This window comes from Chanos chanos, chromosome 4 (genome assembly GCF_902362185.1).
Source record: "Chanos chanos chromosome 4, fChaCha1.1, whole genome shotgun sequence".
Taxonomy (NCBI): Eukaryota; Metazoa; Chordata; class Actinopteri; order Gonorynchiformes; family Chanidae; genus Chanos; species Chanos chanos.
The window spans coordinates 16,955,486-16,969,021 of NC_044498.1; the positions used below are offsets into that span (position 1 = coordinate 16,955,486).

Below are 13,536 nucleotides of genomic sequence, written 5' to 3' on the forward strand. Positions count from 1 at the left end.
GTTGTATAGTTTTAGTTGACTAAAACTAGACTAAAACTAATAATGATCAAATGACTTGACGAATGACAAAAACGAATATGTATTTTAGTCAAAAGACTAAATCTTAGACTAAATCAAAATCACCTGCCAAAATTAACACTGATTGGGAGTGAGAAGGAGAGAGGAAAGCAGTATGGTAGGGTTTTCCCCATTTCTGTTCATATTGCAGGATGTTACAACACTCAGTCTGATTGGGAGGGGCTTATAATGAAGTTCTCTGAGAGGGTAGATCAGAGAAGAGGAGGAGACTGAAGAGCAAAAGAAACAACTGAGAGCGTACAGGTTAGGATGAAAGAAGACGATTAAGAGAGTAAGAACTACTGACAGAGAAAGTTAGAAACATCCTACTTAATCACAGGATCATGAGCGCACAAGTGCCTGAACAGACTGGGACTGAGAAGGCTGCTGGGACAGCCACTGGACCACACAGGAAGGTGAGTGATTTACTGGAGAAGATGCGTGTTTAGAATGGCCAACTTGAATGGTGGTGCTTCAGAAGAAGAAAGGACTGTAAAAGTAGTTTCCTGAAGATCCAAAACGAAGTTATGAGAGACAAAGTTATTAATTTAGTGACAAGGTAAAAATAACAGCTCCCTTTTGTCTGAACGTGTGTTGCTTGTACGGGAGTCAAATGATTGATAAAATTGTAATGCGTCAACTGCAGACATTTTTTTAACCTTCTAATCTTTAACTGTTTAACCCATTTTATCATGTTAGCTGATTAATCACAAGTGAGAATCACAAGTGTGTTTATTTTCCATTGGCTTCTGAAGTACACACCTAAAAGAGAATAGGTTCAGTCCTACTGGCTTTATCATCGGCAAACGTTTTGCTCATAAATCGTGGATTTTGATTATGTTTCATGAACTTGAAAATAGAAGCAAGTAAATTCTGAAAAACGACTCCTGACGTGTATAGGTACTTTTTTTATTTTAATCGCAGAACTCCCCTTAGTTCTTTATAACGTTTGCTTAGTAGGCCTACAAGAAACAAAGGACATTACATTTGATGCTCTATATGGTGTTTAGGTTAAGAGTTGCACTCCATTCAAGACAAACTGTAGCGTGTTGTGACTGATGGTGTGTCATTAATTACCACTGACCAGTCTGCTGGGGTTGTGTTTTCAGTGGCCAGTTGAGGACAGACATGTCAACCGGGACAACCTGCGACGGCTGTGGAAAGAGTGTCAGGAGGAAAGCTTCTGGTACCGAGGTGAGAGAGAAACTGCACACTTTTGTTTGCACTTTCTGTCAGACGTGCTAATCGCACTCTCAGTCTGTTTCAAGCACATTCGTTCACTGTCTGCACACCCTCAAATAGTCTCTCACTTAAAAAAAAACCTCTTACATTAGTTTACAGACTGGCAGACCAACCTTTAGTCATTTCAGCAATGGAAATGGAAAACTCAGTCCGTTTCAGTGTCTCTTGGCTTATTCTTCGTGTTAAATCTTCATGAGTTAAAGTCGAGAAGCAGATATTAGTCTGGCCGTGTACTCTCCTTCATGTTTTTGACTGTTCCTTTGTGAAGCTGCTGACAAAGAATGCCATTAGTTAAGAGGCCCCTTCATGTCGCGTCATTAGATGTGTTTACTCCACGGTCTTGCTGTAATTTTACGCTGGCTTTGCCTGTGCAAGTCCTGCCCAATCACCCTACCCTTGAATACTAGTATGAGGCCAATGGTGAATGACATTGCATGTGATGCCTACCATCTGGACCACACAGTTTCATTCTGTTCCCTGAGAAATAGCTTTTGCTTCTGTTTAATTGAGGGGAAAACTTTGCCTCTCTTCATTTATATCAAGCCAAAAAACAGAGTGGTGGTGAGGTGAAAAGTCTGTTATGTACCAATGGTATAAATCAGTGAATGCTAATTTTGCAATATAAAATTTACTGCAATTATTCTGCAACACTTGACCCTAAACACTAAACCTAATCCTAACCTCTTGAAGTTTGTATTCTCCTCAGCGCTTCCTCTTTCTGTTGGGAGCATGGCAGTTACAGGCGGTCTCATTTACAATGGTAAGATTTCCCTATCATTCATTTTATTCATTTTGTTAGTCAAACCAATAAATTCTTTGAGCTTACATTCACAAACCACATGCCTAATCATTCAATCTCAAGAACTCACAAAAGTTCTTTGGTAGGGTTATGCAATTTTATGCAAAGTACATTTTCATGCATCAGCTTTCTGTACTTGCCCTCATAATATGAAATTGGTGTTGCTTCCATCATGTTAGTGAGTCCTGTATATTGTTAATGTGAGGTGCAAGTTGGCGCTTTACCAGTCTGATGACCATTTAAGTGTGCTATTTACTGCATTGTGTTCTCTCTTTCCTATTCTTTGCAGGTGTTTGGAAGGCATCAAAAAGGTTTGGACCCTTCCCTAAACTAGCATGTGAGTACTGCAAAAGGCTAGCTGTTGTGACCAGAACTCGGGTTTCATTCATTTGATGTACCTGTTCTGTTAGAGACAGCTGTAGCAGCCCTTCACAGTAGGGATAATTATTTGTTGTCGTAAATGGACTTTATTCCATAAGGCAGTAAATTGTGTTAATTTACATAGACAAGCAATTATAGAACTTCCTTTAAGATAGTGAACTGTTGTGTAATTCTAAATGTCATAATAGTACACTTGGACTTATTTGTAATAACTGATAAAAACATCCTAAAGACTTTAAAAATACTGGGTTATGCTGACAACCTATTGGCTGGCTTGTTGTGTCAACTATTTGATGCTTTGATTTATTAATGCACTTATTTAATTGGTTCTCAGTTTACATATGATAGAGACGCATGACATTACGTTTATAAATTAAAATTCAGTATAGGTTTCAGCACCTTGTGTGCTTCTCACCAGTTGCCCTTTGACTCTGTGTAAATAACACGGTGTACTCTGCAGTCAGCAGACTGTTAATAAAGCAGTTGTTCTACAACTTCTGTTGTATGATCAATGTTGCATTCCCAGTTGACCTGCTCTGCTTTCCACCCTCTCTTTGTCATTGCAAGTTTTTCTATGGCTCAAACTCAAGCCTACGGACATGAAATGCTGTTTAAAGCTGAATCAAATTCAGTCAAAGGCCAAGCAGAAAGACCAAGCAGGTCAAACCAGATATAGCACTGAGTCCAAATGTGAGGAGCTTCTTAAAGAGCACTTAGAACTTTCTGAAAGTTTGGAGCTCAGTAAAGAAACATTCTGGTGAATCATAGCTGCACCTACCCCCCCATAAAACAGATTAATCTGTGCTCAATACAGATTAGATGCCATAATCTCGTCTGTGTTACGGTTTGTCTGCTATTTTGAAAAGGAATGCCAGACATTCTAGTGGTACTTAATTATTATTCTTGCTCAGTGTTTATACACTACAAGGAGATTCTTCTATTTGTAGATCATAATATCAGTATGATTTTCAGTAGTAAGTTTCCAGGATGAAACTGAATTCTGACCTTCCAGTGGCTGGTATCCTTGGGTATGCGGTCGGGAAAGCCTCCTATATCACAACATGCAGAGAGAAGTTCCACAACGTGGGGCTAGAGTTTGGACCAGGCTCAGGGTTTGGCCCAGGGTTTTGGGGTCCACACCCAGGGCACAGGTCTGTAAAACATCATTATTAGAGTCTAATGTGATCAGGTGTGACTACTGTTGTATGTGTAATTGTTCAATGGCACTGACTGAAACCAGTAATTTCAGGTGTAGCTTTTGTCCTCTTAAACAGGCACAAGTGACCAATCCAGACTGTAACTTTCGATCGCAGTGGTGTGATTGATCATAATTGTGACTTATTACGAAGCTGATTCATGGTTGAACATTTTTATCATTTCTGGTCCTTTTGTTTTGAGCAGACACTGCCACCATGTGTGTGAAGAGTGTAAGAAGACAGAAGCACAGGCAGCATCTGCACCGCCAACACAAAACTGAGATGAACACACACAAAATTAGACCAACGTACAGGTCCGGTTCTACATTAGGTGTTCTTAATAACTACTTATCTTCATATTAATTGCAACATTATAACTATGAAAAACGTTAATATCTACACGTGTTTAGACCAACTAGTTCTTACACATAATAAGGGAATACAATGTGACGTGATTGAATGCAGTGTACCTATCAAGATGACATCGCTCTGCTAGTACAAGCAGGAGTTGAGGTGGAAGTATGATATGAAATGGGTTCAGTGCTTTGGTTCATCACACAGTCATTGTTCAGTAATATTTGTCTACTTCCTTTTCAGGGATAACAGGAGCCAACAACAGCACGATGACTGCAATATAAGGCTTAAACCACTCATCAATTCTATCAAATCAATAAATTCAGTTACATCAGCTCTTGTGGAGGCAAATAACATACAGTCAAAAAGAAACTGTGTCACTGTTAAGAGACCGGTTTTCACCCTTACCACACTTTTCAGAATAAGTTGAAATGAACCTCTTTGGGTCATTCCCTTCTAGATGGGCATCTGAACAGGTATAATTATGAATTCTCTGAATGTTCATAAAGAATATATCCTTGTCACAGAGAAAGGACCTGTGTGTGTGTGTGTTTTAGGACAGAGAGAGAGGTGACTTTTATAACAAAAGAAAATCAAGAACAAAAAAACAAGTCAGTCAACTCTTGCTATTCAGTTTGGTGCAATAATGTCTACATTACTTCTTCAACAAGTCCCTGCAGTTACACATGAAAATGATGTATTAGGTTTTTATTTGAAATGACCTTTGATATAAAGGTGTTCAGGCTGTAGTATTTGTGGAATCTGTGCACCCATATCAGTAGATGAAGCCATTCAGTCAGGTTGGCTGTAATGATATGCACCTCTCTGGTCTTCTCTTAAGTACTCCACTTGCTTTTATCTCATGTGGAAATGCCCTGTGTGATCTCATTGTTACTATCTTAAATAGAGTTATGTCCCAAAATGTTGAATATAAATTAATTACAAAAATCAAATAAAAGGTAATAAGCCACATCATGCTTTTGTTTTAAGAATAGGGAAAAGGAAAAAAAAATGAATTATTGGATGACTTTCAGGTTAAGAGTGATATAAAATCAGACCACATGATGACTTAACTCTTTCATACACCCCAATACAAAGAGACGACGCCACAGTTAATTGAACAATCGTGTTTTATAAAGTCAAATGTTCTTCAGAAGGATTCCTGGTTTTCCTTTGCTGTTTGAGAAACAGAACAAAATGTGAGGTAACACATTTTGGAAAGATGCTAATACAGGTGGCGGTACAGACATTTAAAAGGGTGATTATAATGTGACAAACACTGTAATCAATCAAACAATGTTATTCATTTAATGGCATTGATCATCTATTAGCTGGAACTGTCTTTCAGTAGACAAGAGTGGAGCTGACTCACCAGACACCGAGCACCTGCAATTTACCAGATCTGATCTGATTCAAAATACTAACAGACTTCAGGTTAAGCAACAAACAAAAACATGTTTATTTTCTAAGATGATTTCAATCGCAATAGAATCAATGAAGCAGACTCCTAGTTATTCTAAAAAGTTTGCCGTTTCTTGAGGAAATGAGCAAACTTGGAAATGCATTCATATTCTAGTTAGCAGTCAACCAAAACCTTTGGCTTGGGTGTGATTTGTTTGCATTACATTCAAATCAGCAACTTTTCAGAACACTTCAGTGGTGGGAACATGTCAGGCAGCCTTTTGGACATGTCTTAGTCATGTTCTGCCAGTGGAGGTATGGGCGAGTGGGTTTTTCCAGCAACTGCTACTCTTCCCATGCGTCCCCATACTTGTTCTTTTTCACTGTTAAAATAAAACGGAACAGACAAAAATGAGTTGTCCATCAAAGAATCTCCGCTTAAAACGCATAGCAGAAACACAATCCGTGTAAGGCCAGTAGGTTATAGGCCAGTTAATAATTGCTTCATTAAATGAATAATCACTATGAAAGATTTCCTGCGCTTTGTCTGAAGCTCTTATCGTTCTATATAGTTGATCCAAAGTAGATGTGCTTTATGCTTTAATTCATAAAAATGTGTTCATATTCTGTAACTGAAACTGTGATCTTGTTTTAGAGACATTTACATGAAATTTGTGTTTGAAACAATACAAAACAAAACAAATCTATTACAAACCATCCATCCACATAGCATCTCTCAAAGTCTCTGAACCTCTCTTCAGAGGGATACGTTTATGAACATTAGAGCGAACGTGCCAACTGGTCTGATCCCCAAATTTCTGAGCTCTCTCGGCGGTATTCTGGTACTAAAACCAGCATCAGTGTACCCAAGCTTGCAAAGGCCCAAAGCAGAGAGGAGGGAAGAGGGTCGGTGCTCTACCCTGTTGGAGGAAATGGGTGACACAGTGCTGTACTCCCTAGACCAACATTCATGTCCAACATTCACTCTTTAAGAACCAAAATGGACAAATTAACACCTACTGATACAGACTAAGAACAACCTTCATGGGTCTTATTCTTTTTTTCTTCCTCTACCTTAAAGACCTGGCTCTCCCTGAACATCTCCGACACTGCTGTGGATGTCCAAGGTTATCAGATGATCAGAGCTTACTGCAACACCACAGTTTTCATCTACCGTCTTTGCTGGTGTGTACATTCCACTGCAAGTTTCAACACGCAACTTGCAGGAGATACTGGCTGAACAGATGTTGGACACTGAGGCAAAACAAACAAATTCTGTGCTCCTGATCAGGAACAACTTCGATTCCTGTCATTCCCCAAAGTGGGAGGGGAGCATTCTGGACCCCTTCTAGTCCTCTACCAAAGGGGCATATCACTTTCTCACTCATGCTTCCCTCGGCAACCCGGACAATGCAATGATTCAGATGGTGCCCAAACACACAACAGCTGAAGAGAGTCAAACCTTCCAGGACCATAGTAGACAGATGGACACCTCAGACAGTGCAGGTACTCCAGGACTGTTTGAGCACCGCTGCATATAAGCTACCTGTAACTCCATGGATTTATACACTGACACTGTCTGCTCCGATTTCTCGTTCTGCGAGCAAACCTGCCTTCCCACCGAAACTTCAACAACAACAGGTCATGCTCATACCAAGTAGCTCAGGCAGTTAAGAAAGATCAAAGCATGAGCTAACAGACAGGGGAACGGAGAGAAGTACCGGGCAGCTTATCGAAAACTCAACAGAGCAATACGGTGAGCAAAATCCAAGCACAAGGATAGACTGGACCAGGAGTTTGTGAGTCACAACAGCTCCTCTGTAGTGTGGAGATCGTCAAGACATTACAGGGTACAAGTGGAAAAGTAGCCAAACCATCCTCCCAACTAATCAGCCAGACGAACAACTCCTATACCTGTTTCGAAAGATGAAAGCGTCAACTCTCCCTCACCCCACCCATCAAAGACTGCACTAGACCCTACTCCTGCTCCTTCACCCATGGACAGACGACTGACTGTATCCAGCCACTTTGTCACCCAGTCCCTATTATCATGGAGGAAAAAGACATTCAGTCTGTTCAAGGGCCTGAACATCAGAAAAACTAGAGGGTCAAACAGAATCTCACCTGGCATTCTGAGACACTGTGCTGAGCAAGTGGCCCTGGTTTTCACTGACAATTTCCATCTCTACATATCCCTACAGAAAGTACTGGCATGCCTGAAGCCCACCATCATCCCCATGCCAAAGAAGGACAGAATAACCAGTCTTGATGACCACAGGCTAGCGGCCGTGGCCTAAAGGGTAGAGAACCGGGCTTGTGACTGGAGGGTTGCCCACTGCTCCTGCGTCTGGTGTGTGTGTGTTCACTACTGGTGTGTTGGATGGGTTAAATGCAGAGGACAAGTTCACTGCTCACTGTTCACAATGTGTGTGTGCAATCATAGAAACTTAAACTTAACTTAAACCGTAACAATAGCGGTGAAGAAATGCTTTGATTGGCTGGTCCTCTCCTATCTTAAGGCCATCGCTGTCCCCCTATTCGATCCATTACAGTATGTCTACAGAGCCCACTGAACAGTAGATAATGCAGTCGGTCTGAGTCTTCACTATGTCCTTGACTACCTGGACATTTCAGGCTCAGATGCCTGGATCCTGTTTGTGGACCTCAGCTCTGCATTCAATACGGTTATGCCAGAAGGCCTCCGCGGCAAACTGTCCCAGCGGAACGTGACCCCTCCATCTGCCAGAGGATCAACAACTTCCTGAAGGACGGAAGGCAATACATGTGGCTGGGACCCTACATCTTAAACTCCCTGTCTGTCAGCACTCGTGCACTACAGGGATGTCTTCTCTCACTTCTCTGCTCCCTGTACACCAATGACTGCGCTGTTTGTGCCGTCACTGGTGAAAGTGATTAAATTTGCTGATGACACAAACATAGTTGGCTTCATCAGTGACAATAATGAGTCAGCCAAGGGAACAGAGGTGGCCCGGCTGGCTATGTAGTGCTCAGAAAACAACCTGGAGCTCATCGTGCAAAAACCAGTTGAGATGTCGTTTGATTTCTATGAGATCCTATCCCCCAATCTCCCCATGGTAATCAATGACACAGCTATGAATGTAGTGGATTCCTTCCGAGTCAACAGAACCACCATCTTCGACCACCTCAAATGGGAGAGCAGTGATGCTATGATCATCAAAAAAGAGCCCATCAGAGGATGTTCTTCTGGGACTGCCATAGAAACTCAACGTCTCCCGACCAATCCTGACCCAGTTCTACTGGTCAACCATTAAAGGCATTCTCACTTCATCTATCACTGTGTGGTACAGCTCAGCCACTGCCTGCACAAAGGACAGACCAGAACAAATCATTTGGATGGCAAGGAGGCTAACAACAGCTCTCAATCAAGGAGCTGCATGACACCAAAGCCAGGAAGTGAGCAGATAAAATCGCCATTAGCACCACACACCCAGGTAACTACTTCCTGCACTGATTGCCATGTCAAATTCCTGTTTACCATGTACATTTGGTGAACAAAGTGTTCTGATTCTGAAAAGGGGGTCTCGCTATCTGAACTTTATTCTAACTTTGCACAGCTGATGTTCTGTAATCAACATTCCCTTTTTTTCAACAACTGGGCAAATGTAAAATGGGCTGAACAAAAAATGGGATTTTGTGTGTTGTACATTCTTGTTCTTTCTCTAACACTCACAAACACGTCAAGCACTGAAGATCGGCAGATTTGTGAAGAGTTGCCCATAGCTGCTGAGCTGCATCTCCATTTATACCTCTCCCACTAAGAGGAAAGACAAAAGGCTGAAAGAGGGGAACCTTTCCCCACCAATTACTTCCACTTTCTTACAGCTATTGCTGAAATTGGACAGCACTTCCAAACTCATGCCCCCCATCCAACCTCAACAAGGCAACTCAAAACTACTAATCATGTTTATGTTCAGAAGTTTTGATGAGGTTTGAAGGTCTTCCAGAATGTTCAGCATGCAGGGGCCCTGTGTGAAGGTGAAAAAACCCTCCAAAGCGACAGCTGCTGGGGTCTGTAATGCTGTCCCTTATAAGACTCAGAGACGAATGACTGAGACTCACCTTCTTTTTTCGGTACTGCCATATCAGCCTGTGGTTTCAGCAGGGTTTCAGCCTTCTGGGTTAGTGTGACTTCATAGTTCTCACGATTTTTACTGCGAAGCTCCTCGTAAAGGACAGGCCTCTTTTTAGGTGTCTCTTCATCAGGAAATGGTGGGACTGGGGGCAAAAGATGCAGCATATGAAATGTATCAATCAGGCCTGATTATTTTTTGTTCTTAGTAACTTAGCTCTTCAATTTCCTAACACTACAGTCTTCAATCTATAACCCTTAGTGTGATGAATTTTCTGTTTCAGTACAGTTCCCTACTTTCTGAGACTTTCTGATTATCTGAGTGAAGGTCATCTACATCCCGGAGAACTAGATCTCAAAGAATAGATCCTATTCAGTGTCAGTTTGCTGAAAATGTTATTTATTCACAACATGTTTTATAGACAATTGATGTTGTTACATACAACTCTAGATTTGCCCACTAGGTTTTGCTTAACTGATTTAGATCACCCAGCTCAACTTGTCGTGACCAAGTCGCAGGCTAAATACGTCATCAAAAACATTACCCCCTAATCCGGCAATGTTCCTATTTTTGTTCTCATTGGTTCTCTGCCAGGAACTGCACAAGGTCTGGTAACGACGGATTGCCAGATCAGCAATTCCTGGCACTACGACTCCAACTCACATTCATACATAACCCCGTCCTGGTAAACTGTCCAAACATTTGCAGGTTAAACTGCATGTGTGAAATTTGTGTGAAAGTAAAACAATCCTCAAATCGCACTGTTTTACCTTGAGAACTGATATTATCTCTTGCTGCAGAGGGTGCAGATTCACTCAGTCCAGAGCTGAAAGGGACAGAGTCATACATAGACTGGGATGGAGCACTGTACGAGAAATCACTGGAGTAAGTGCCGTAGGATTCAGGTTGTGAATGGAAGTCCCGCGTGGGCTGGAATGTCGGCTCATAGCCTGACTGCTGAGGTGGCTGGTCTGCATCTCCAAACTCTGACTGGTTCAGCCTAGAAAAAAAGGACATTGATATAATCTTCGCAGTCCTTCTACTTTTACTGCATGTTAAATTAATGCACCTGTAAATATTGAAGGCAATCTTTGTGTGTATATTTATCAGCACTGAAGTATATGTGTAGTGTAAACTATGGCTTACTCTGCGGGAACCTGACGTAGTTTTCCTCGCCGCAAAGCTTCTCCCAGTGGGGAATTCTCAAGGTTTTTAAATTTCTCCTGACAGATTTTCATATAGGATATCTTTCCTCCCATGTACCCAATCATGCCAGCAACTGTAGAAACATAAGTCAAAGAAATACCATCTATGTACCTCTTCATAAATCTAATTACTACTTACAAGAATTGAGGTAGTTTACGCCAAGAAATAAGCATTCATGTTTCTGATGTCAACAGGGTCAAATTCATACATTTGTGACACAAACATTTTTCAAAATGTATACTAATCCTAGGACAATCACCTAATCATGTATTCTCACCAAGGAAATTTATACCACTGTTTTTATAAGCCCTGCACCCCCCCTCAGACTCAGTACTCACTGATAACTTTAGGCCATGATCCAAAGCGAGGGGATGGCGCAATGACCCCTGGGGGACAAGGAGCAAGAGAATCTCTGTCATGAAACTTAAGTTAAAAAAAAAAAAACCTTTCAAAAGTACTTCCACTCAGGAACACAGCCATAAGTCACGCTAAAAACTGTATACTGTAATATTTTAATTGTGTTACCCGTAGACCTGTGTTGTTTCTGTGTAAAACAAATAAATAAATAAATAAATAAATAAATAAGAAGGAAAAAGGATATCCATATACAGTAGTTTAGAGGGGACTATTGTCATAACTGTCTAAAGGTGAGGTCAATCCAGTCTGGTCAAAACTCACCTCTGGACACAAGCACCTGAGTGACTGTCACGGCCACAGCAGACAACGGCAATGCTATCAAGGGAGGGAAACAACGATTAGCATTAGCAATATTACAAGCAAATACACCCTCGCCCCCTGCCGAAAATGGTTTTTTAAAAAGAGACAGCAACAAACGCGCATGAATACAAAACAAATAGCTCGCTTATTCACACACAATTAGTTTAACTTTGTCACTCACATCTATACCAGAAGCTTTCTTGATTACACTCCCTGAAGACTCGCTTCTCATCCTCCGTTGGTATATAGCCTGGTCCTACAGGACCCTATAAGGCGCACAACAGTGTAAGATTGCAAGTTAAAAGCGCTTGACGGTGTCTGTCCATTCACAAGTGACATGAAACCGTATTCTGAGAAGTTAACTAATCACATGCTACAGACACCAATGAAAAATCCACAAACTGCCAAGGTAGCACCCTAGAGCGTCACGTTTTTGTGTTGGGGCATTCTATACAGTATTGTTTCAAAAAACATAAATAATGCTAACTTAATAATTTCATACCTTAACATAGAACATGGACTAAATAAATAAGTGTATTTCAAGAAACAAAAACGTGGTAAATTAGATAAGTTACGTCACGGTTTAAGCATGTTCTTTAAGTTACATATCCTACATACCTGCATGGTTCCGTGTGGGTGCTGAGCTCCCGTAAATCCTGAAGATTCTTGTGACATCTTTTAGTACATATACCTGCTTACAAACAGCAACTGAAACAGATAACAATTATCTAAACCATGAGAAAACACGAATTAGATTACAGTAAGCAAGCACCTCATGCTAATGACACACTATCAGCCATGACCTCCACCAGCCAACACAACAATACAAACTGTGATCGGAGAAACAGTTACGAGTATCCAACATGACCGTCGACTGAAAACTTTTTCAAAATAAAGGTGCAAAAAGTTAGACGCCACCTGTAGAGTTAGGCACACTTGCAGGGACCGTATTAAACAAATTATGCAACTATGTATTACTGTACAGTACGAACTGAGTCATTGCGTTGCTTCTCTCCATATTGCATTACAACCATTTTACAATACAGAAGGAGCATACATGAATGAACATTTTATGCCAAAATGAAACACAATGTATCTATGTGTTAAGGCTTAGAGAAACCAACCACATACTGATTTTTTTCACTCATTGAGATATTTATTTATTTAGGAAAATTTCTGTTTCTTAATTATTTTCACTTTGAATTTTGTAATATTCACGTCAGAACTCAAATGATCGCACTTTAATATTCCAGTGTGTGTGTGTGTGTGTGTGTGCGCGCGTGTGTGTGTGTATGTGTGTGTATGTGTGTGTTTGGTGGGGTACTTCTACTTTAATTGCCTTTTTGCCTTTCTTTGCAGCTTTGGCATTGCAGCTTAATTGTTCATGCTCAATGTTTGAGCGGTTCATGGAACTGACCTGTAGGCTAACTTGAGGACCAGCTTTCCCTCAAATCTTAAATTGCTTAAACTTCGATTTATTGCAGAACCACATTGTCAAAAAGGTAAATAAACTCATGTGAGGTCTTTTAGACTTTTTACTATGTTTGCAGAACTGAACATCTGCGACATGTGCATATTTTGTCATTTTTTAAATGTGTGTGTGTGTGTGTGTGTGTGTGTGTGTTGTAATGGACATATGTGCCAAAGACTAACCACAGCTACAGTGATAGCCACAGTTATCATAGTGCAACATCAGGAGTGAAGATGTATTTATTGTATCTTCTTGTACTTCTCATGTAAATACCTAGAGGGAGCTGTGAGCAATCAGACAGATCATACCGCGTGTACCACTGCACGTTTGAGCTATAGCAGCATGGTTTTGCAGTTCTTATAACTAGCCTAACATGTACGTGTCTTTAATGTAATTATAAGTATAAGTGTATGTGTGTGTGTGTGTGTGTGTTGCAGAATGCATTCGAACCTTTCAGGCAACAACTGTTACTGTTTTGACTTTTATTTTGATAATTAAGTCGCTCCGCGGCCACCCTGAGAATTCTTTACTATCGCTCAGTTCACAGAATTAAAGGTGTATCTGATTTAAAGTGACAGTGTTGACAGAAAATATTTCAAG

General features: G+C 40.8%; 2 protein-coding genes across 2 annotated transcripts; one reads left to right on the forward strand and one right to left on the reverse strand.

Moving 5' to 3' along the window:
- Window positions 1–401: 401 nt before the first annotated feature.
- Window positions 402–3,956, forward strand: ociad2 (OCIA domain containing 2). Its single transcript, XM_030772131.1, has 6 exons — window positions 402–473; window positions 1,167–1,251; window positions 2,006–2,059; window positions 2,388–2,435; window positions 3,492–3,630; window positions 3,881–3,956. Exons 1-6 carry the CDS (start codon window positions 402–404, stop codon window positions 3,954–3,956), a joined length of 474 nt encoding a protein of 157 aa, XP_030627991.1.
- Window positions 3,957–5,159: 1,203 nt separating this feature from the next.
- Window positions 5,160–12,274, reverse strand: ociad1 (OCIA domain containing 1). Its single transcript, XM_030771087.1, has 8 exons — window positions 12,084–12,274; window positions 11,647–11,731; window positions 11,427–11,480; window positions 11,087–11,134; window positions 10,689–10,821; window positions 10,313–10,542; window positions 9,532–9,687; window positions 5,160–5,813 (listed from the first exon to the last, which is right to left on the reverse strand). Exons 1-8 carry the CDS (start codon window positions 12,138–12,140, stop codon window positions 5,776–5,778), a joined length of 801 nt encoding a protein of 266 aa, XP_030626947.1. The 5' UTR covers window positions 12,141–12,274; the 3' UTR covers window positions 5,160–5,775.
- Between the last annotated feature and the right edge of the window lie 1,262 nt (window positions 12,275–13,536).